This window comes from Furipterus horrens, unplaced genomic scaffold (genome assembly GCF_987537825.1).
Source record: "Furipterus horrens unplaced genomic scaffold, mFurHor1.1.pri manual_scaffold_3, whole genome shotgun sequence".
Lineage (NCBI taxonomy): Eukaryota > Metazoa > Chordata > Mammalia > Chiroptera > Furipteridae > Furipterus > Furipterus horrens.
The window spans coordinates 182,907,417-182,930,921 of NW_028327173.1; the positions used below are offsets into that span (position 1 = coordinate 182,907,417).

Genomic DNA, 23,505 nt, shown 5'->3' on the forward strand with positions numbered 1-23,505 from the left:
GCGGACGCCGCAGCGAACTGGTGGGCAGACCCGGAGTCGCCGCGTAAGCGGGGCCGGCTCAGTGCGGTGCGGCAGGCGCGGCTGTGCGGCAGCGGAAGTCCTTTGTTGCAGCACAGTCCCTGGCAGAGCCAGAACCTCTCCGCGCAGCCCAGCCCGAGCGCCGCGCTTCGCCGCCACTGCAACTCGCGGCCCTTTCGCCTCCGCCCGCCTTTCCCGTCGCTGATCTGCCTTAAACTCCCTAAAATCTCCGCAACCTCGGTTCCCGCTGCGGCCGGTAAGTATTTGCCAGTTGTGGGACTATTTGCGCAACTTTGGCCCGCGCCTGAGGGCGGCGGGCCGGGGGGCCTGAAGGAGTGCGGCGTCGGAACGGCATCGACCCATGCGGGGAGCCAGAGCGCAGCGAACACGCTGCGAGGACCCGGCGACTGGCGGCTGCCGAGCCGCCTACTCGATCCCGCCGCCCGCCGCCCGCCGGCGCGTCCGGTCCACGACATGCGGCCTCCCTGGGTCGGAGAAGCCCCCGCGGAGACTAGTTCCCACATCATTTACCTTCTTTTCCCCTTCTTTCTCTACCTTTATTTATTTTTTTTGAGGGGGGGGGCAGGGAGGGGAGGTGTAGACGGAAGGCGGGAGGACCCGGTTGATTGACGTGCCCAGAGCCCGCTTCTCTCAACTTACAGCTGCGGCTCCTCGGCGGGTGGGAGGGGGAAGTGTCCCGGAGTCCGAGGCCGCAGACTTGGGCGCGCTCCGAGCGAGGAGGCGTAAGAGCCGTGCAAATTCTTGCTACGCTCTTTCCCACCCCCTCTGCCGGCACACAAGCTTTTTGTTCAGTAGAAAGTGGTAGGTCTCGGGTTTGGGAATTTTCAGTGGAGAAGATTTCTTTCCTGGGAAAAAGTGCTTTCGCTTCTAGTGGTGGGCGCTTAACTAGAAGTTCTGTTAGTGTTCGGTAAATGTGTTGGACGTAGATCGGGAGTCGTTACCACTAAAATATGTAGGCTTGGTCTGAGCTCAGTCTCCTTCCCACTCTCTCATTCTATCTAACTGTGTCTACGTGATCTGAAAGACTGACGTGACATTTTCCAGACTAGGACCGTCAGGGAGATGTTGGTGAAAGTCCTTGATGTTTTCTGGAGACGGTAGGACATTGGTATGTGTGTAATAATACTTCTAAGTCAGCGTGGTAAGCACGCGCATATTCACCACTGGCCTAAGTGTATTTCCTTACAGTATCACGGCAGGATAATTGTTCCAGGAACAGTTTTCCCTTTGACACTGGATCTCAAGGAGGTCCCAGGCTTTTGGGAGAAGACTTAGAATCAGTTTCTTGAGTCGAAGTGCAAGCCATTCTGGAGCAGAGTTGGTGAAGGATGCAGTTCTTAGGATTATTTCAAAGCAATCACCGTCTTATTTGAAACTGTGAGATTAGATCTATGAAGCTTTGTCAGAGCTAATAGATATGATATGATGAGAATTGGGATACCAAAAGGATGAAACTTGACTGAGAACTGGCCCTCAGAACCTCAAAACTTTTTTTTTAATCACTTGCTGGATAGCTGATGAAGTCTCAATATCTGAATATCTTTGGTGGCTTCATCATCTTAAACAGAAAATTGAAACATAGTGGAGGTGAAGTGCTTTTCCAAAGATTAATAAAGGCAGTCTGCAGTAGAGCCTTCAAATAACATCTTCTATTCATTTTAAAAGCGAATTTCTCTATTATGACCAAATTTTCATCTTACAGAATAACTCAGGTAAAGCTGTCTTTCCTGAAGCCTTTCTATTCTTCCCACTCCAATATAGTGGCCTCCTTTGGGGTGGAAGTGTGGGGGAGCTAGTGCATCATTGTCAGAGAAAAGAGAAACCATGTTTAACCAGGTCCTTAGCAGAGCATGAACACAGCCTCAGCCTCTTGCTGTTGATCTTGTGTTTTGATTTTATTTAACACTGTTAAATTTTTGTACCTGAGCGCCATTTCCTATTCTAATGTGCAGGAGAAAAGAAGTGCCCACTTTAAGGCCTCTCCTCCTCCATCTAGGAAAAGTGCTAAGCTTTTGCTGTTGACCTTCTATGTCAAAGGAGAGGAAACCATTTGGAATGAAATAGAGAAAATTTTCCATCGATTTTTACTTTTAAGCTACATTCTGTTGTCTTCCCAAAGATTGAGGTGCATATGAAAAACAATTGTTTGAGAGGTCACTTTGATCTCTGTAGGATGCTGATATTTTCTTGTGCTAATATCTTATCATAAAATATTGAAATTAGCTTGTTATTTATTCTTATATTCTTATGTGAACCAAATTAAAGGTGATTCATGCCTTTTTTCTCAAAATGGAAATACTTTATTATAAAACCCATGTTCTTTGTAAAAATTCAACCTACATTGAAGTACATAAAATATAAAAATGAAAGCCACTCTTGACTCCCACTCCCCAGAAATAATCACTGTTAACAGTCAATTCCTTGTGTGAAATGAGAGAAGGCAAGATTTGATCGTAAGGGTGCTGTTGTGCATGCCTCACTCTGCCTGGGGATGGATGGCCTGTCAGATGATTCATGGGCTCATGTTCTCTGTTCACTGCTCAGAATGCTGAGAATTGGCCGGATAGAGGAAAGGGAAATGCTTTGCATGGGGCTGATCTGAAATTCTGGGATTAAGTAACAGACGTGAGAGTTTAAATATAACAGGGCTGCTATTTTAGGTCTGTCCTAATGAAGTACTTACTGTACCTTGGTGGGTTATGCTAATTCTCACACCTTTTTAATGTTGATGTCTAGCCTCTCATGGGCTGATTTATACCAACCAAACAAAGCAAAAAGCCCTCAAATGGTAGAAAGTATCATAATTTATAGTTGGGAAGGAGTTGGGTATACTTTCCATGAAGACCATTGCCAAGATATCCCTGTGCTGATATGGCATGGGGCATTCTTCTATCCAGAGGTAGCATGCCAAACATCAAGGAAAGGAACTTAGAAGAAAGACAGGCATTAATGACTGTGGTTTTCAGATGTGGCATGGAAGGAGATAGTACATATTTAATAGATTTCTAGCTATATTGTGGCTTGTATAGTAACTACAAGCAATCTTCGTGAAAGTACAGAATCACTTATTACTTAGTCTGGTATATTCAAGAAGGATGAGCTGTGAAGTAGTTGATGTTCTGAAAACAAAGCCCCAAAACATTGGTTATTTGAGGGTGTTGGGGCCATGCATGTTTTTTGCACTACACTGCTTTGAGTTTAAAATGACTTTCAAAATAAAACTGGAAAATTAAGTAATTAAATCACCAACTAGATTTTCTGTTTGCTATCTGAGCTGTACATAATCCTTTTTAGAGGAAACCGAAGAGTTCCATCCTCTGTTAAATCTTTATTAGTAGGGGAGGGTTTGCCCTCATGGGCAGTGGGAGTCAGCAGATGGAAGAGGAGGTGGGGAAGGCGCGGCATTCTACTTGCCTTGCCATATGGGGCAGTATGAGAATGGGGTGACTCTGGGAGGCTTAGGATGTTCATTCCAAAGGGACACTTGAGTTAATTGTCATTGCCAGAGTGTGGTCTGATTTATGAAAACAAGCTCAGGGCTCTGAATCAAAATAGAGTTTGAGTCTCATCTTCTAATTATATACAATATGAGCATTTGATATCAGCCTATCAACCACTGAACCTGTTTCCTCATTTACAAAATGAGGTTAATAAAAATACCTACCTCGGGGTTGTTGTGAGAATCAGTTGTATACTGTGTAGGAAATGGCTTTGTAAGCTCTTGGCCACTACAAGGTGGGGCAAAAGTAGCTTCACAGTTTTTTGTATGGGTAAAAATACAATAATTAATAAGTAATAATACAAGCCCTGGCTGGGTAGCTCAGTTGGTTAGAGCGTCGTCCCAACATGCCAAGGTTGCGGATTTGATCTGTGGTCAGGGCACATACAAGAAGCAACCAACCAATGAATGCCTTAAGGAAGTGGAACAACAAATCAATGTTTCTCTCTCTCTCAAATTTAAAAAAAAAAGTATGTTTAAAATAAATAATACAACAAAACACTATGTTTCACATAACAACTGTAAACCTACTCCCTCCTTATATAGAAGTTGCCATGTTTGAAAGAATGCAAAAAAAAAAAAAAAGATAGGCAAAATAAAACTTACCTACTTCAACATTCACTTATTCAAAAATTGATCAAATATAAACCAAATACCAGGCAACTGTTAGGGGCTCAGGGATACAGTGGTGACTAAGACAGTCCTGCTCTCAAGGAGCTTACACAGCAGAGCAGGGAAGCCATATAATTATAATCCTCTGCCTTGAGCATGGTGATAGATAAAGCATCCCACTTTGGATGATACATTATTTGTCACCCTGTAGTGGTAGGCACAGGCTGTTTTAGAAGCACAGAAAAGGGGCATCTGCCTTACCCTGGGATCAGAAAAAAATTCCTGAAGAGAATGAACTGAACATCGAAAAAGTTCTAAGCAAAGGGAGTAGCATGTATGAAAGCATGATGGCTGTGCTGCGTTAGGTGCTTTAGGATGAGGGGGAATTTTAATTCTTATATACATTTAAGGCTTAAAAATGTAGTTAAGCTTCTTAGAATGAGCATACCTTTTGTGATACTCTATTGGTTTCATTTCATTGACTTAATTAGATAAAAATGTGAAGTTTTCAGGGTTTTGGATAGACTTAAACATTAAAAAAGTCAGCCCTGGCTGGTGTGGTGCAGTGGATTGAGCGCTGGCCTGCAAACCAAAAGGTGTTCCGTTCGATTCCCAATTCCCGGTCAGGGCACGTGCCTGGGTTTTAGGCCAGGTCCCCAGTTGGGGACGTGCAAGAGGCAACCAATTGATGTTTCTCTCCCTCTCCTCCCTCACTTCCCTTCTCTCTGAAAATAAATAAATAAAACCTTTAAAAAAATCAGGGCTATGAAATTGGAAACAATACAATTAAAAGTGCGTGGGGATCTGCCGGAAGAAGGAAACAGGGTGGGCCTTCACACGTCATTGAGCTGCCTCACCAGTTATTCATTTATCAGCTTTTACTGAATACATGTTACGTTGCAGAGAAACAAAGCCCAAGACCTTGCCTTCAAGTTGCTCATAATCTAAAGCAGAGACCAACACATAGGAAATTGTGGTAGCTGATACATATTTGGCACTTACTCTGTGAAGACACTGCCTTACAATAAGTCTAAAGGCCAGTAAGGATTACCATCCCCATTCTCAGATGAGAATTGAGGCACACGTTAGTGAGCAACCTGCTCAGAGTCACACCTAAGAAGTGGCAGAACCAGAATTTGAACCCAGGCTTTAACACCCACTTTATGTTGCTGCTCTGATGATTAAAATAAGTGTGATAAGTACAAAATGAGATGCTACAGAGCAATATCAAAACCTAAAAATAGTGGGAGAAGGAGGTATTACAGACGGCTTTCTGGAGGAAGTGATAAACTGGTTATTAAATGATATATGGGAGGTTCAGATAGAACTAATCAGTGTGACTTAAAATGGAGATAAAAAAATACATGAAGAAATGGGGATGTTGAGGAGATGAGCAGTTTTATGTTTGTCTTTATGCTTGAACATGAAGTTTGAAGCAGGAAGTAGCCAAACAAGACTAGATGGGTGAGCTCTGAGGCCTTTTGTCTGCCTTGCCTGAGGGTATGTGACGGGAACTATAGAGGGTTTGAGCAGAAGGATCATAGGATCTGATTTTCTTCATGGGTCCTCTGAGGATGAGGGACCAGTGAAGGAGCCTGTTGTAATAACTCGGTAGGGATGGAAAAGAGACAGATTTGAGAAGTGTTTAGTGAGAAAAATTGGCAAGACTTAATTATGAGAAAGGAGTCCCAGGTGACTTCCAAGTAGCCCTGGTGATTAATGCATAGTGGTGCCAGCTAAGATAGAGGATACTGGTGGAGGGGCAGTTTTAGGTGGGTCCCAAAGTCACAGAGTGAGTGCTTTGGAATAGATAGAATTTCCACAAAATGAACTTGTAAATATACGAATGCCACGTGCAAAAAAGCACTTTCTGGTGAAGCTGCTTTTTCCTGAGAAACTTACTGTTCACACAGTGCCCTCTGGTGGTCAGAAGGTGCCATGTTGTGTCTTTAGAATGAACAGATCAAAATATTAAAACTTGCATTAAAATACTTTTCTTCCTCTACTCCTGGAGGAAGAGAGGAATATTTCAGAAATTTCTCTGTTCCCTTTGCTTTCTGTATGGACTGATTAATTTCCTAAACCCATACTGCAGCTGAACTACAGAAACACCTCTCTTATTCACAAGTGATCAGGTGCCCTGGGCTGAAGCAAAAGAGTAAGGCAGTTTGTTGCTTGTCAGCAATTAAAATAGATGAAACAAAGTGCAGGAATTAAAACCTTATCTTACTCATTGAACATTTTCCTGTGTCCTCATAGAAAATTATTAATGTAGATTCAGTGTCAATGAGTTTTTTCTTAATTTATAACCCACAACAAATGGTGGGCTGCAAGAGTTCAGCACACCTTTTCGAAGTGACAGCTGCTGGCTTAACACACAGAGAAACAGCAAAATACTGGCCAACAAACCACAATCTCCAAAAGTATGACGGTCTCAGGCCATTTTGTAGGTGTAAACAACCCTTGAACATTTGAATAACTCTTATATTTCAGGAAAACATAACTGATGCAGAGGAGAAAGCAGGCAGCCAAGTGTGCTGTACATGAGGGCTGCAGTTAGAATAGTAGGAAGAGCTCTAGACCAGGATTAAGGAGACCAAGGGCCTATCCTGCCAGCAACTAAAACTAGATGTGACTTTAAACATATCACTTAACCTCTTAGCACCTCATTTTGTTTTCCCATCCATAAAGCAGCAGGTTGAACTTTTGAACTCTTCATATAATTCTATGAACTGTGTTCCCAATGATGGCATTAATATTTAAGAAAATTGTATTATGTATGGATTGAAAAGACAAAATCTTTTTGTCATCTTTAATTTATACAAGAGTCCTGTGAGAAGTATATTATCCATATTTTATAAATGAGAAAAGTAGGCTTAGAAGGGGAAGATGTTTAGTGGTAGAGCTGGTATTCATATCCATTGGTGTCTGCTTCTGAGCTCTAAGTTAATACTTTCATTTAACAAATGTGCATTAAGACCAGCCATGTGGGAAGAGTGTGCTCGGCACAGGGAACAAACACAAAGGCCATCAAGCCTCATCTGTGTCCTTGAGAGTTCAGTGAGGTACTGCTGTATAGTACCTCTGTTAGTGCTAATGATATAAATAATACGACAGCACATTAGGGCTTTTAAAGAGTTTAGTGTGTGAGCATAGAACTCAGCCACCATTTTAAAGTTTTAGAACATAACTCAATTATATTTTCAGAACGTTCTATATTGCCCGGGCTGGGTATCTCAGTCGGTTAGAATGTCTTCCCACTACACCAAGGTTGCAGGTTGAATGTTGGTCAGGGCACATACAAGAATCAACCGATGAATGCATAAATGAATAGAACAACAAATCTCTCTCTCTCTCTCTCTCTCTCTCTCTCTCTCTCTCTCTCTCTCTCCCCTCTCTTTCTCTCCCTCTAAAATCAATAATATTTTTTTAAAATAGAACTTCCTGTACTAAGTACCAAGTGTACAGTCTAATAACTGAAAAGTGAATAAAATTTTCTAAACTTGATCATGTCTATCATTTAGGTGCTTTGAAGTGAAATCTGTTATCTTTAGGAGCCTCTACAACTGGTTCTTCTGGAAATTTCTAGGGGAAAACCCAAATTATTTAATTAAATTTAAATTTAGAAATTGGATTGTGTACCCTGGAAAATGGTATTCTAGGAAAGAATTTTACTGAGGTGACTTTATTTTTATAGGTGGCAAAATTGTTAAGGCCATGAGCTCAGGCTGAAGAGTCAGATTGCATGTGTTCCAATCTTACCAAGTCCTTGGTAGCCTTAGGAAGGTTATATAATATTGTGTGCCTCTGTTTTCTTATTTGAAAAATAGGTCTTAAAACATTACCTCCTTTGTAGGGTTATAAGAATTAAATGATACAATTATATACATATTTACATGCGTACATACTGTACATAATACATAAGATATGCACACACATTTGCTTAGACTAGAGCCTGGTACATTGATAGTAAGGCCAGTAAAACAATCTACCTTTCCTCCCATTACATTTTCAAGCTTTTGTGCTGCTGTGTACTTCTCCCCAATTATTCACATAGACAGCAATACAGATTATTGAAATGCCTTTCCCTTTGCTTTCTCTTTTTCTTTATTTTACTCATTCATCAAGGCTTCACTTAATCTTACATTCTTCCTAAAACCAGCTGTTCTGGTACAATGCATGCTTTTTTCTTTCAAACTTTATTCAATATAGTTTAGTACTTAATTATTCTTGGTTTAAAATTTAATCCTTTATATGTAATTAGCTCTATTGTGTACCATCTTTCTTCACCCTGCCCTTCAGTGCTCTGTGTGGCATAAGGAATATTGTAGGTGTTCTGTACATTCTGATACTCTTATTTATAAACATGAGAGAATCCTTTCATTACATTTCAGGCTTCTTCAAAGGCTAATCTGTAGCTCTCAAATCCTTGTACATACATGCAATGAGGTAAGACATAGAAATATGTACAAGGAACTGTGTGAGTTAAAGGTCCAGAGATAATTTTAAGTAGTCAAGCTGGTGCATGCCGAATTGAGTCTGATACTAGCTAGGCTCTGCTGTAGACTCACTGAGGCTCTGCAAATTGTCCTCAGGGGCCTCCTTGGTAATGCGGGTCTGACACAAATTAGAGGGTGATTATTTGTCTTATAGATGGGGTCAGCTCCAAAGTTTCTTTTAAGTTACTTCTTCATCCACTTTACATGCTTATTTATAGACCCTTAAATTATCATTTGACTAAGGCTAGGTCAAAAGGACATCCAGCAAAACTTTTTTTCCAGTTTTAAGAGATTTAGCAATGAAGGAAAAATATTTCTGAAATCTTACTATGTCAGTGAGAATTTACTGAAATAGCTTACACAGTATAATTTAGGGAACAGGTCTACTGGATTAGACTTGGTGCAAATATACAGATAAAATCATATTACAAATAGAGTTCAGATGGGGGTAGTCAAAAGTGCAAGAGCACCTGGCCAGTAAGCCCTGTGTTAAGGATTCAAGCACCATCCTTGTATTCTTTGAGAAGGACACACTGCATTGTACCAAGGAATATGTAGTAACTATTGTACAGTGGTTAGTACTCATCTGGGTTGTCAGGAGTCCTAGTACCTACTTTACCAGTTAACTATACCCTTGATACATTTAATGGCCATAGATCTTTGCCCTTCTACGAAATAAGAATTTGGACTAGATTAGATCTCTTATGTTGTGAAAGTCTATGAATATCTAAATTGCATAATGTGCTTGATAGCTGCTTTTAAATTTAAGATGAGCTGGTAAACTTTCTCAAAGTAAGTTTTTAAAAATCTAGTATAAAATGTTCGCATTAGTTAACTCCTGTGTTCTTCCTGGAGAACTGCGTGCACACTGAGTGTCCTATCCTGAGGCAACGCCTTTGGCTTTAGACCTCATTTGAAGTTTCTGCTCTCAGCCCCGTGCCCTTGGCGTCTAGCTGTAATAAATTTGTTCTACCAGTCATGAAGTTAGTGACACAAACAAAAGCAACCACCAATTCCAGTTACAAAAAGAGGAACAACTGAAATATAATAATCCTTTTATTCAAAATTATTAGCTTTACTATAACAAAGTTCACTAAGTTTTTTGGTAGCATTATTAAGGATATCAAAATCTTGAAAAGAGCAAACTTCTTTGGGAATTTGAGTGAAATTTATTGTTTAATTAATAAAATTTTAATGCAAAAATTATTCTAAAGAGGTAACAAGCTAAAAGTCTCACAGGAATTTAGATCCATCACCCTGGACTCCCTTCCTCCACCCCCATCGTGTGTGTGTGTGTGTGTGTGTGTGTGTGTGTGTGTGTGTGTGTGTGTGTTAAGCATTCTTAAAGTTTTTCTGAATAAGAACAGAGTTGCTGGTACTAATGGGTGAATGATTGCTATTAAAAGTCAGTCTACCTAAAATTATTTTTCTCAGAACTTGGACATTTGCATAATGACATTGATGAAACTACAGTTCTAGGTCAGCCTTGACCCGTAGAACTAGCATTAATTTTAGACACAGTACCTGTTCAGCTTCTGGCTCTGTGAGAGGAAGATTGAAATAGACATACGAAGGCGGCGAGATTCTTACCCAGGCCTGTCTGACCCAGAGCCCATGTTCTTTCTACCACAGCATGATGCCTTCTTCCACAGAGTAGGTACTTTACTGAGTACATGTTGAATGAAGTCACTAACCTGGAAAAAGTCAAAGTTCTCATGCATGATTTATCCTTGAGATTACAAAATACCTGTGCTATTGCTGACTCTCAGTACTTTATACAGTGTGTGGTACACAAAAATATTCAATAAATATTTGTTGAATTAATAAGTATACATTAGAGTGCTATCGATGCTCTTATTTGTTTTAGTGTTTTGTTAACACAGAATGTATGCATTTTCACTGATTTCAGTGGTTGCGGCTATAGCTACAGATGTGTCTCATCTTGTTCTATGTAGTTTCATTAATTTTGGTTGCTAATCATAAAACTGCTTTTCATTTAAATTTGAAGGGTCCTTGGGACCTTTAAGCTCTTCCTGTCATTATTTCAAGCACAGGATATTTAAAACCTGAAAGTTTTTACAGATTAACTGCTGACATTTGTGCTGCTGGACTTCTGTTTGGAAGGAAACTAAGGCTGTCTAGTCAAACCTAACTCCTGAGAGTTAACATAAGCATCACACCCACAGCATTGCCACAGTTTCTTCCATTAATTATTACATGCCAAGTACTGTATATTGTATACATTGCTTCTTTGAATCTTCATATCTGACATATTATTTGAGTTATTATTATCCCCACTCTCACAGTTCAGGAAACTTGAGGTCAATGAGAATGAACAAGTTACCCAAGGCAGCAGATTTTAGATTGGAACTCAGATCTGTCCGATCCAAAGCCTATGCTCTTTTCACTGAACCATACTGTCCTCAACATTTGTCCTTGCTTCCACACAGGGCATTCATTATCCTTTGAACAAGTTTGTTTAATTTTAAACAACTCTTACTACTAGATAAAAAAAATTGAGATGATAGCCATCCCTCTGCCTCTTTCTCTTTGATTTATTATTCATTGAAAGTCTCTCTGAATCTTACAAAAATGCCTATAGACCTAGAAATCTCATCCTACATAAAATTGGCTTGGGGTCAAACTTTTCTCATTTTCTTCTACAGTTTTCATTCACAAATAGTTTTTAAAGATGGCAGGACAGTGAATTTTAGAATGTGGATTCGTCTTGGTTCAATAACAATTCCCTTAATACCAGGCATTTCAAATTATAAATAACACATTGATGAAAACCTATGTACACATTACTTTTTGTATTTAGGTACATACTGAACATGATTCCTCACAGTTTTGGCATAGATACCTGAGTCACAAAAGATTGAAATATTATACCTACTTGAAATACCTGATCTGGCTTATAGAAAAGGCACAGAGGTTGCAATTTCAAGAAGGCAGTAGTTCTCAGTATAAGCCACCTTCATTTCACCAGCACATTTCAGCAGTAGTTTCATGTGCATCCCTGGCTGTGCAGCTCTATCTGTAGGCAGGAAAAAGGAGGCAGGGTGAGTCTTAGGTAGTAGGGAAAAGGGAAGGGGTGGGGGGGCATGTAATCCACATGTGATTTGTGACAAACATTAAAAAGCAAGTGAAGTTGGTAAACTTAGAGACTGTCTTAATTACTATTAAGGATTGAAGGGTTTGGAAACTGAAGAGGGAACATTTTATTTCTCTGAACAGCTTGTTAAATGTTCTTTTTATGTTCAAATTGCGCAGGAACTTGATTTTTGGTAGAAAACAGATTCTGAAATTTTATATATACAGATTAAATATTGAGGCTGAAATTAGATCTTATTTTAGCTGTGCAATATGATAGCATAGATAGGACTTTTAGTGCTTTTAATATTTTCCTCTTTTTTTATCCAAAGTCAACTCCCTATATTAAAAATACTTATAATGTCTACCATATGTTAAGTGAAAAACAACTAGTTGCAGAAAGTAATATATTATGATACATTTAGGTTTAAAAACCAAATACACAACAAAAGCACATAGCCTGGCACATAGTAGGTACTCAATATTTGTTGACTCTGTATGTATCCATAGAAACTGAGCTGAAGATATACAATCGAGAGTGTTTGGAGAGGTTACCTCTGGGAAGAGGTATGCAGCCTAAGGTGTGTTTTTATTCTCTATACTTCTATGTTTGAATTTTTTGCAGTGAGCATGTGTCACTTTTGTATGCATTTTATTAAACAATCATGAAATTAAGAAAAATTTACAATCTGTGGATAAACACCTTCTTCCCGAATAGGTCTATTGCTTCTTTATACCCTAAAATGTATGCCAAGCAATAAAAGACAGCTATATTCTGACTCTACAGAATTATTGCTCCTATATGATGAGGAAGAAAGCAGTGATCAAACCTATTTGCTTGGTGCCATTTCCATGTAATTTAATAAAAATAAAAATTTAAATAAAAAATGTTTAAATAATTTTAAAAGTAAAAATTTCTAAGGAAATTTTCAAACTTACAAAAATAGAATTATACCTGTCTCTCAGCTTTAGTAGTTCTCAGCACATAACCAATCTTGTATCATCTGTAGCCCTACACCAAACCCACTGTATTATTTTCAAGCATATTTTAGAAATATCCATTTCATCTATAAATAGTATGTATATGTAAAACATAAGGAATTTTTTTTTTAACAAAACCAAAATTTCTTTATCCCACTTAAAATTGAGCAGCAATTCCTTTCTGTCCATCATCTAAGAAGTTTTTTTTTTTTTAATTGTTCTATTACAGTTGTCCCATTTTTACCCCCATTGCTCTCCCCTGGGCCGCCCATTTTCCCCTACCCCCAACACACATTCATTCCCTGCCCCATTGTTCATGTCCACGGGTCATTTATACTAGTTCTTTGACTAGCCCCTTCCCCTTCTTTTCTCCCTTCTTCCCCTCCCCTCTCCCCTCAGGTCAGTCTGTCCCTTGTTTCCATAAGAAGTTTTTAATATTCAATTTAAGTTGCTATTTTATTTACTTTCATTGTTTATATAATTTAAGTACTTTTAAACTTGTGTCTTTTTTCCTTTCCAATTTAATATACATTTTTCCCACAGAGTTGTAATGAAACCAAAATAATAAGTTTTTGCTTGTGATACCTTTGCTTGTATTTCTTAAAATCGAATAAGTAGTTTGAATAAATGGCTGAGTATCTTCAAATTTAAAAATGGTTCAGGTATATATTACTGACTTTTGCTACATTGGAATGGAAGACGTATTCATACCGTAATTGTAATAGCAAAGTCACAGAAGTCACAAATCGTGATCAAAGTTATTATTTTGTTGAAGTGCTTTTCTGATATCTTGTCTGACTGTAAGTTTTTTTTTCTTTCTATAGGTCTCTAATTAATAGAAGATGGCAAAGCCCAGCCACAGCAGCTACGTCCTTCAGCAGCTAAACAACCAAAGAGAATGGGGTTTCCTCTGTGACTGTTGTATTGCAATTGATGACATTTACTTTCAAGCGCACAAAGCCGTTCTAGCTGCTTGTAGCTCCTATTTTAGAATGTTTTTCATGAACCATCAGCATAGTACTGCACAACTGAATCTCAGCAACATGAAAATTAGTGCTGAGTGTTTTGATCTCATTTTGCAATTTATGTATTTAGGGAAAATTATGACTGCTCCCTCCAGTTTTGAGCAGTTTAAAGTGGCAATGAATTACCTACAGCTGTACAATGTTCCCGACTGCTTAGAAGACATACAGGATGCAGATTGTTCTAGTTCAAAATGTTCGTCTTCTGCTTCTAGCAAACAGAACAGCAAAATGATATTTGGGGTAAGAATGTATGAAGATACTGTGGCCAGAAATGGCAATGAAGCCAATAGGTGGTGTGCAGAGCCAAGTTCAACAGTAAATACACCACATAACAGAGAGCCTGATGAAGAGTCTTTACAACTGGGTAATTTTCCTGAACCACTATTAGATGTATGTAAAAAAAGCGCTGTCTCCAAATTGTCTACTCCAAAAGAACGTGTGTCACGACGCTTCGGACGAAGTTTTACCTGTGATAGTTGTGGATTTGGCTTTAGCTGTGAAAAATTACTAGACGAGCATGTGCTAACCTGTACTAACAGACATTCCTACCAAAACACCAGGTCCTATCACAGAATAGTAGATGTTAGAGATGGAAAAGACAGTAGTATCAAGACTGAGTTTGGTGAAAAGGATTCTTCTAAGACATTCTCTACGCAGATGGACAAATACAGAGGAGACACAAGCCAGGCTGCTGATGATTCGACTTCAACCACTGGAAGCAGAAAGAGTAGCACAGTGGAGTCTGAACTACCCAGTGAAGAAAAGAGCAGAGCTGCTGAGAGGAAAAGAATCATTATCAAGATGGAGCCAGAAGATATTCCTACAGATGAACTGAAAGACTTTAACATTATTAAAGTTACTGATAAAGATTGTAATGAATCCACTGACAATGATGAATTAGAAGATGAGCCTGAAGAGCCATTTTATAGATACTATGTTGAAGAAGATGTGAGTATTAAAAAAAGTGGTAGGAAAACTCTAAAACCTCGGATGTCAATAAATGCTGACGAAAGAAGTAGTTTAGAAAATATGAGGCCTCCTAACAACAGCAGTCCGGTACAAGAGGATACTGAAAATGCATCTTGTGAGCTGTGTGGACTCACAATAACTGAGGAGGACCTGTCATCTCATTACTTGGCCAAACACATTGAAAATATCTGTGCATGTGGTAAATGTGGACAAATACTTGTGAAGGGTAGACAGCTTCAGGAACATGCTCAAAGATGTGGAGAACCCCAAGATCTGACAATGAATGGGTTAGGAAATACTGAGGAGAAAATGGACATGGAAGAGAATCCTGATGAGCAGTCTGAAATAAGAGATATGTTTGTTGAAATGTTGGATGATTTTAGGGACAATCATTTCCAGATAAATAGTATCCAAAAAAAGCAGTTATTTAAACATTCTGCCTGTCCTTTTCGGTGTCCTAATTGTGGCCAGCGTTTTGAAACTGAAAATCTTGTGGTTGAACATATGTCTAGCTGCCTAGACCAAGATATGTTTAAGAATGCCATCATGGAAGAAAATGAAAGAGATCACAGACGAAAGCATTTTTGTAATCTGTGTGGAAAAGGATTTTATCAGCGATGTCACCTAAGAGAACATTATACTGTTCATACTAAGGAAAAACAGTTTGTGTGCCAGACATGTGGAAAGCAGTTTTTAAGAGAACGACAATTGCGACTACACAATGATATGCACAAAGGCATGGCCAGGTATGTCTGTTCCATTTGTGATCAAGGAAACTTCAGAAAACATGACCATGTACGGCATATGATTTCTCATTTATCTGCTGGTGAGACTATATGCCAGGTCTGCTTTCAGATATTCGCAAATAATGAACAGTTGGAACAGCACATGGATGTTCATCTGTATACATGTGGAATATGTGGAGCAAAATTTAATTTGAGGAAAGATATGAGATCACATTATAATGCCAAGCATTTGAAAAGAACATAAGTCATTTTCTACTGTACTAATGTTTAGTTGATAGCAGATAAAACACCAAAGCAAAAGATAGGAGCTATTTAGAAGTTGATTTTCTAAGATGACCTATTGGGAAAAAAATTCAAGGCCCTTTTACCTTAAATATTTTTGTTTAGAATCTTAAGTATCTATATTTTAGGTGTTAGTAAATGTTTATCATTTTTGTTTTTTTCTTAATATAATTCTTTGTTTTCAGTTTGTTTTAGCTATGATTAAAATTACTTTTAAATGTAGACTACAAGTGGTTGTTACCCCTTTAATGACTATTAAACTTTAGTTTCTTATCAATAAGGTGATGACTTCACTATTTCTATGTTTTGTTTTGCTTTTTAAGGTTATTCTGTGAAATTTTAAACCCAACACCATTGGCCATTCCTGTTTAAATTTTTTAAAAAAATTTTAAAGTAATTAGTTATATGAAGCTACCCCATTCACTTTTAGCTTTTTTTTTTTCCTTTTCTTTTTGGCAAGTTAAACAGTGATTTAGCCACTGTTTATTCCTCCTCCTTCTCAGTGAAATTCATATTCTTATTAGGCAGGTTAGGTGCACTGAATCTAACCTTGAAAGTTGACATGGGCTCAGACTTGGCCTAAAAAGATCGAAGGACCTAAGGAAATTCCTATAAATGAGCATTTTCCTATAATTGATAAAATATTATCATTTAATAATCACATTTAAAACTTATATTAAGTGTAAAACCCAATGAATGACTTTACCCCATTGAGAAATTTGTGGGGACAAGTCATTTTGTTTTGTGATATTAAATTTAACTATGATAGTTAATTAAAAAGATATATCTTGTATTCATTTAAAATAATTTAAAATATTCTGATTTCTAAAGTGTGTTAGTTTATCAATTATTTTGTTTATATAAATAGATTTTAATAGTTCTCTAGAAATCTGACATCTAAAGGAAAATGATTTTTCACCTTTAAAATTACATACTTTTGGAACTTTGAGATTTGAGAAAGCTGCCATGTATATTGATAAAGCTAATAAAATAAAGAAACCAATTACAAATCTGGTTGTTCTATAAAAGTAGAGTGTGCAAAAAAATGTCTTGTGTTTTATACTATTTAAGATTTGAAGAAAATGTGTTGTGGCAAATTGGAGTTTATCACCTGCTTTATTATTTTTTTCTGTAAAGGACTACAGAATTTGAGGAGTATAATATAATAACAAAGCATATAAGTGAAAATAGTTTATCATTTTTTAGTTAAAGTAGTATTACTGTTGTTGCTAACACAGGGTCTACATGAATTACATGTGAATTGAAACACTGGCAAACTGACCCGTCAATAAACACAACTGTTGAATGCTTTTTAATGTGAATTACTTGCATTTTGATTCCCTTCTCATAATGAAAGGGATTTTAAATAACTCCTCTATTTAAAAGTATAATTTTGTGATCATGAAAAGCATTACTCTTTTACATCATATTTTTAAGATATGCAAGTCATATTTTTTGTATACAGCTTGCATAATGGAACAAGTTGCCAAGAGAATTGAGAGATCTACTGACTGGTACAGATTTAGTTGACAAAGAATTATTAGAGCACAGTGTGAGCTCAGAGATTTGTGGGGAGACCTCGAGCTGTTAAGAACAGGAATAGTACAGGAGCTGTGCAATATTAAAATAATGGGAAGTAGAGATGGGGAAATACACAAAAAGATAAATGATTTTTTTTTAAGCCACATAGAAAATGATTCATCTTAGTCTTGGATACAGTAATTTAGCAAGTAGTTAAATCTGAAATGGAACTTAAAATGAAATATGCTACATACATTACTGATGGGAACCTGATAAAAGTTCTGTAACAAGCCCCAAGACCATCAGAGAATAGTGAGATAAACTAAGCAGATTTTCAAACTACAGAGTATCATAGTAAACATAATTTTCTTTGGGGCTACTGTTTTATATGATCTTCATCAAAATTATTACAGTGGTCTTCCCACCATTAAAGAACAGGATTCTTTCTAAATACTGCCACTAGTACCAAATCTGTTTCCTAATGGATTATCTATTCCATTAGGAAGGGAGGCTTAACCTAGTGTTTTGACATGTACTAACAGTCAGCCATTAGCAAGCAAATATATGAACATTAAACAAAATCTCTAATTTTACATAACTGAAATGTTGATAGTTTCACAAAGCCACACCTCAATGATCTTGTTTTCTCCCAGTCTCAGGTTACACAGGCCACACCTTTTGTTCTGTAACTAGCTACAGGCCCAGCATAGGGCCTGTATAATGTAGTTTTCCTTGTTAAGACAAGGAGTTCATTTAAAGGCTACTTGCCTTTTAAAACCAGGAAGAGTGAAAAATATCCAACACCTCTGTCCAGCCCAGTTTCCTCTCATTTTTTTCCCTCTCCTGGGGTGGAGTTACAGCTCTGTAGCTTGCTATTGCTTCTTGCCCTCCAGTGCTGTGAAGACAGTGAATCAAGGTTATGGGAGCTGTGTGCTCCTACCTTTATAATTTGAGTGATCAATTTCCAAATTTAAAAATGAAAGGAAAATCAAGGTAGATATATGTGCAGTTTTGTTCCTCTTTCTGTCTCAGTAACAGTCTTGCTTAAAAGGACTTGTTCTCCAGCAAGAAATTCTAACAAGCTTGCCATCAATTGTAGTACAATGCAGATGTTTATAATCCTTTAGTAAACATGACTAAGAATCTCAGAGTTAGTAAAGCACAACCAAATAGCAGCAGACAAGGACTCAACCTCTTCCATATATTCAGAGAAATACCTTATCACATAAGTAAAATGTTACATGGCTATAGTGTTTAATGTGTGAGGTTTGAGTACAGATAAAAATTGGAAAGATTCCAGGGGCTATTTATAAAAAATAAAAGAATTAAAATAACCCCTGGCTGGTGTGGCTCAGTGGATTGAGCGCTGGCCTGCAAACCAAAGGGTCACCAGTTTGATTTTTAGTCAGAGCACACGCCTAGGTTGTGGGCCAGGTCCCCAGTTGGGGGCGTGTGAGAGGCAACCACACATTGAGGTTTCTCTCCCTCTACCCCATCCCCTCTCTCTAAAAATAAATAAATAAAATCTTTTTTGAAAAACATAAGGAGTTTGCTAGGGCACTCAGAGTACCTGAAAAATCATTTATGTAATGTAGTTGAGAACAAAAATATGAACAAGATATAAAAGTTGAATTAAAAAAGTAAACATTTGAAATTTTCTGAGCTGAGTAAAGAAGTAATTTGATAGGTTAAAATAATTTGTTAATTCAATTAGAGCTATAGAATGCCTAATGAAACAATTAGTATGAATATGCCAAGGATATGCCCAAATACTTGAGATAATATACCAACTTCTGTATTTTAAAAAAGTGGGAAGAGAGGCTGATTGTGGTTGGCAACTTTCTCCCTGGTTAAAACAATACCTGTTTCTCTAAATCACTTGTTAAGGAACTTCCATATTTAATACATCTCTGGAAAATCCCCCAAAGAACCAGTGTGATGGTTATATTGAACAAAAACTTGTGACTATTGTTAAAGGCTAAATCCGTATCAACCAAAAGAAAATTAACCTGAATCTGTATATGCACACATAGTTGAGAATAAAGAGATTTGGTATTTTTTATTAATTTTACATGAGTTTTATGAGTTAAATTCTTTTTTTCCCCCCATTAATCTACTTTGATCAGTTCCTCATCTTTCCTCCCCACCCCCACCTCCTGTGTAACAAATGCTTCTCAGTGATAAATGCTACTGTTCTGCAGGCACCCTAGTATAACCAAGGCCTAGGATTCCACGATCCAGAAAAGCTCTGTGGGAACATTACCCTTGTGGAATGTCTCCCATCTCCTTAATGTCTGAGGTGCAGGGAACTGGGGGTGACAGGATGAATGCCAGGGAGCTGAAGCTGAGTTATATTTGGTAATGAGAAGTTGAAGCTGCAGACCAGATTTGGAGACCCATGATCTCTCCGTCCTAGGGCTCTCCCTAGTAACCCTCGCATCCATTTAATTAGCACTCTTTCTACTCTGCTATATGATTTACATATGTAATTTTAATTAATCCTCACAGCCTTATGAGGTAAGTACCATTCTCATTTTCCAGATGGGGACTTCAGGTTCTGAGCGACTCTTTTTTTTTTTTTCTTGAGACCACACAGAAACTTAATACTAGAGCTGAAATTTGAACCTAGGCCTATCTGATTTCTACATTCCTGTATTTAACCACTAAGCTACATAACTCCACCTATCAAGAAGTACAAAGAAGGGCCTTTTCAGCCTAGGAACACATGTAATAAAGCTCCTATGAGATTCTGTGCTTCTTGTTCATCACCTGTCATCTGCAGTGCCTGGTAAGGTAGCTGGTAATAGTGGGGGAAATATATTAGTCGAAAACAATATTTGAATGGGTCATTCAGAATGATGTTTCAGAAATAAAGACAAAATACTGATAAATTTTCATTTTCCTTTATTTAAACTTAAAACAGTAGTATTGTTAGCCATGTTGGGGGCCCATGGTAGTTTCTCAATTAAAAATTAATTTGAATTCATCTTACATGTTTCTACATTTGTGAACTTCTCCCCCTCTTTTCCTTATTCCTGACCTTTATGTTTTAATTTCTCCCACCAATCCTAATTTCCTTTTACTGGTTTTCAGACTGATGAATAATTCAAATCATTTAAAAATATTCCCAAGAAAAATCAGAACCCTTCACAGATAATGTGGATAAGAAATTTTTCACTTAATTTGAAAAAGAAAATGAAATCCTTGTCATATTGTGATTGATATGATTATAAAGTTTATAGAGCAATCAAATTTTGCCTAAAAAGAAAAGTTGGTTTTTCTAGCCATTTGTAACTCAATTTACACAAAACAAAACAAAACAAAACCAATGGCTTTCTAGTGTAAACTTAAAAACTCTTACACCTGCCCTGACTGGTGTGGCTCCATGGTGCAAACTGAAAGGTTGCCAGTTTGATTCCTTGTCAGGTCACATGCCTGAGTTGCTGGGCAGGTCCCCAGTTGGGGGTGAGGGAGAGGCAACCACTTGATGTTTTTCTCACATGTCAATGTTTCTATCCCTCTCCTCCCCACAACCGCGCATCCCCTCTCTCTAGAAATTAGTTAATTAGCTAATTAACTAAATTAAATCTTTAAAAAGTTTTACTCGTAAAAGAAATGAAAGAATTTCAGGACACAACAGCTGTATATCCACCCTAACCTACCAGCAAACTTAAAACAAATGGAACAGTTATTTAATGGTTCAAATGCAGGTTTCTCCCCAATTGAATCTTATTTTTACTTTATGCATCTATTGTCTGTTTTCTACAGCCTATACAATAGGTTTTACTACTGTGTTAAATCTACTATTTTAATTATCTGCCAAATTGTATTAGAATAGAAGAATGGGTAATGTCTATAGAATCATTTAGGTGGTCCCTTTTCATGGCCTATCAACCTCAAGGACATATTGGTACATGCGGAGTCTCCTACCAAAACCAGATGAAATTCAGCAACTTAAAAAATTATGCTGGCGAGAGGCAAGAAATGCAAAGACTTAGAAAGCTGGTAAATATAAATGACAATGGCAGCTTTTAAATTCATGCTAATTTTGAACCAATTTAATACCACCTACATATTTATATGCACATGCCTGCTTGACTTTAGCATTAAGAAGTTTAAATCCAATTTAAGTTGCGCCTTTATGATATTCAGGAGAACCAAATCATTGAGATTCATTAATGATAATTGTTCAACCTTTCAAAATCCACCATAGGTCACTAGGGAGTAGGAAGCCATTATAATTTCTCATTATTTTACTAATTTGCTGACAAAGATTGTTATGAAAATTATAACTCAGTACCTGGCTCTGAATTTAATGTATCAGTGTACTAATTGCCATTATAATAAGGCAATACAGGAAACTAGGATCAAAGGATGACCAAAAAAAAGTAAAGGACGTGATTTTATTTCAGGTCAGGAATATTAATTTTATGTGAGAAAACTTATATAACCCTATATATATCCTTACCTTTTTGAGAAAGGCATAGAGTTAGGTAGACAGCTTATGAAGTCCCCAGTTAAACTTTTAAAAGTTACTATGTTGTTTTTATTCTACTTAAAGTAATTGCTTATACCAATTAGAATCAGCAGAGCCCATTTTTAGATGAGAGATAACTAAGCATACATATTATGAAAGTCATCTCTTCTTTCAAATGCATATGTGTTCCCTGATGTTAGGGGAAAGTATTTTAAGAGATCATCTCTTAAAAAATTAAGACAAAGCATTGCTGCAAATATTTCTACCCAGAATCACACAGGCAGGTTAGGGGAGCTATGAATTTAGGAATTTGGAGGAAACTGTGTGTGTGTGTGTGTGTGTGTGTGTGTGTGTGTGAACTTTATTTGCAGAGTGCACACAGTACTTAACATTTGAAGAAAACCACTCGATGTTTCACTTTTAAATTTGTTAGATATATAATATGTTCGAACCAGATTTGCCATTAATAAAGTATATTATAAAATTATTTTCTTTGAAGGAAAACACTTAAATGCTTCTTGCCTCCCTGGCTGATCTCCAATTTTTTTTTTTTTTAAGTTCTATTTATTTATTTTTAGAAAGGGGGGAAGGGAAGGAGAAAGGGAGAGAAACATCAATGTGTGGTTGCCTCTTGCATGCCCTCAACTGGGGACCTGGCCCGCAACCCGGGCATGTGCCCTGACTGGAAATTGAACCAGTGACCCTTTGGTTCACAGGTCTTCACCCAATCCACTGAGCCACACCAGCCAGGGCTGACCTATTTTTTTTTATGTTACATATATGCCTTACCCATTCTAGCTTAGATCATGCGAGGGGGGAAAAAGTGCCCCTACAGTTGAAGAATTATTTGAGTAATAACACCTTATATTTAAAAGGTATAATGAGTTACATTGGGGAAGAAAATAAATTTAAGTTCTAGGAAGTATGCTTCAGTTTCCATTCTTGTTCTGTTAATAGTGTGCTGGCCTGTTGCCAAAAGCCATGAAATTCTGACCTAAGATATATGTTGTATCTGTAGAGCAGTCAACTTGTAGTATTATTTTTCTTGAGTTTTGTCTTTTTCTGTGTGGCAGTGGTGAAATAGGGCCTTCTAAACCTCTGGAGAAGTGAGATCTGAATTTGGAGAGGACATGGGGAAGAATCAATCTTCAACAGATAATCTTTAAGTCCAGACCCAGGAATATCAGATCTGAAGTGACACCATCTTTTCTGTCTTCCTGACAAACCTCATCAGCCCCAAAAGTTCCAGTTGCAAGCATCCAAGAAAATTCAGTAAACATCACTTTGAAATCACTGTGTTGTGACAAAATTGATTCGTGGTGTCTCCTAGTATTTGCTGAAAATCTGCTAAAGAAAAGTAGAATATTCATAAGACATCAATGGGTAAAGCAACACTAAAATGAAACTACATGCTAATTATCTTCAAGGGTCCCTTCTGAAAGGCCTGCTAGACTACTATAAATAGAGGTACTCAAATAAATGTGTAACACAATTTTAATCCGAATCAGAGTTTATATATTATAAAATGCATTTAGACAATTTTTTAAAATTATACATAAATAAAAATGGGTCAGAGAAAAAAGACCAATATTTTAACAAGAAAAGATAGTTGTTACTCACTGTAATGTAACATTTGCTCTTCTTTATATGTTACAAACTTCTTTATTAATATTAACGAAGCTCCCTTTTAAGTCTGTTAACTTGAAGGAAAAACAGAAGTGGTATTACTTCTTCAATAGTGGTAGATTTTCACAAATCACAG

At 37.4% G+C, this 23,505-nt stretch overlaps 1 protein-coding gene across 3 annotated transcripts; it reads left to right on the plus strand.

Annotated features, from left to right (window-relative positions):
* The first annotated feature begins 2 nt into the window (after positions 1 to 2).
* On the plus strand, positions 3 to 23,241 carry ZBTB1 (zinc finger and BTB domain containing 1). 3 transcript variants are annotated; one of them, XM_090270978.1, is made up of 3 exons: positions 3 to 274; positions 13,548 to 15,463; positions 22,817 to 23,241. In XM_090270978.1, the coding sequence occupies exons 2-3, from the start codon at positions 13,566 to 13,568 to the stop codon at positions 22,851 to 22,853; spliced, it is 1,935 nt and encodes a 644-aa protein (XP_090127104.1). In that variant the 5' UTR covers positions 3 to 274; positions 13,548 to 13,565; the 3' UTR covers positions 22,854 to 23,241. The 3 variants fall into 3 exon arrangements, with proteins under 3 accessions (XP_090127104.1, XP_090127103.1, XP_090127102.1); XM_090270977.1 differs by lacking the exon at positions 22,817 to 23,241 and adding an exon at positions 12,253 to 12,323 and having other exon boundaries at positions 4 to 274; positions 13,548 to 16,181; XM_090270976.1 differs by lacking the exon at positions 22,817 to 23,241 and having other exon boundaries at positions 4 to 274; positions 13,548 to 16,181.
* Positions 23,242 to 23,505: the final 264 nt, after the last annotated feature.

Bases quoted from the DNA above. Each gene is read 5' to 3' on its own strand.
- ZBTB1 (XM_090270977.1), top strand. From the start codon at position 13,566: ATGGCAAAGCCCAGCCACAGCAGCTACGTCCTTCAGCAGCTAAACAAC.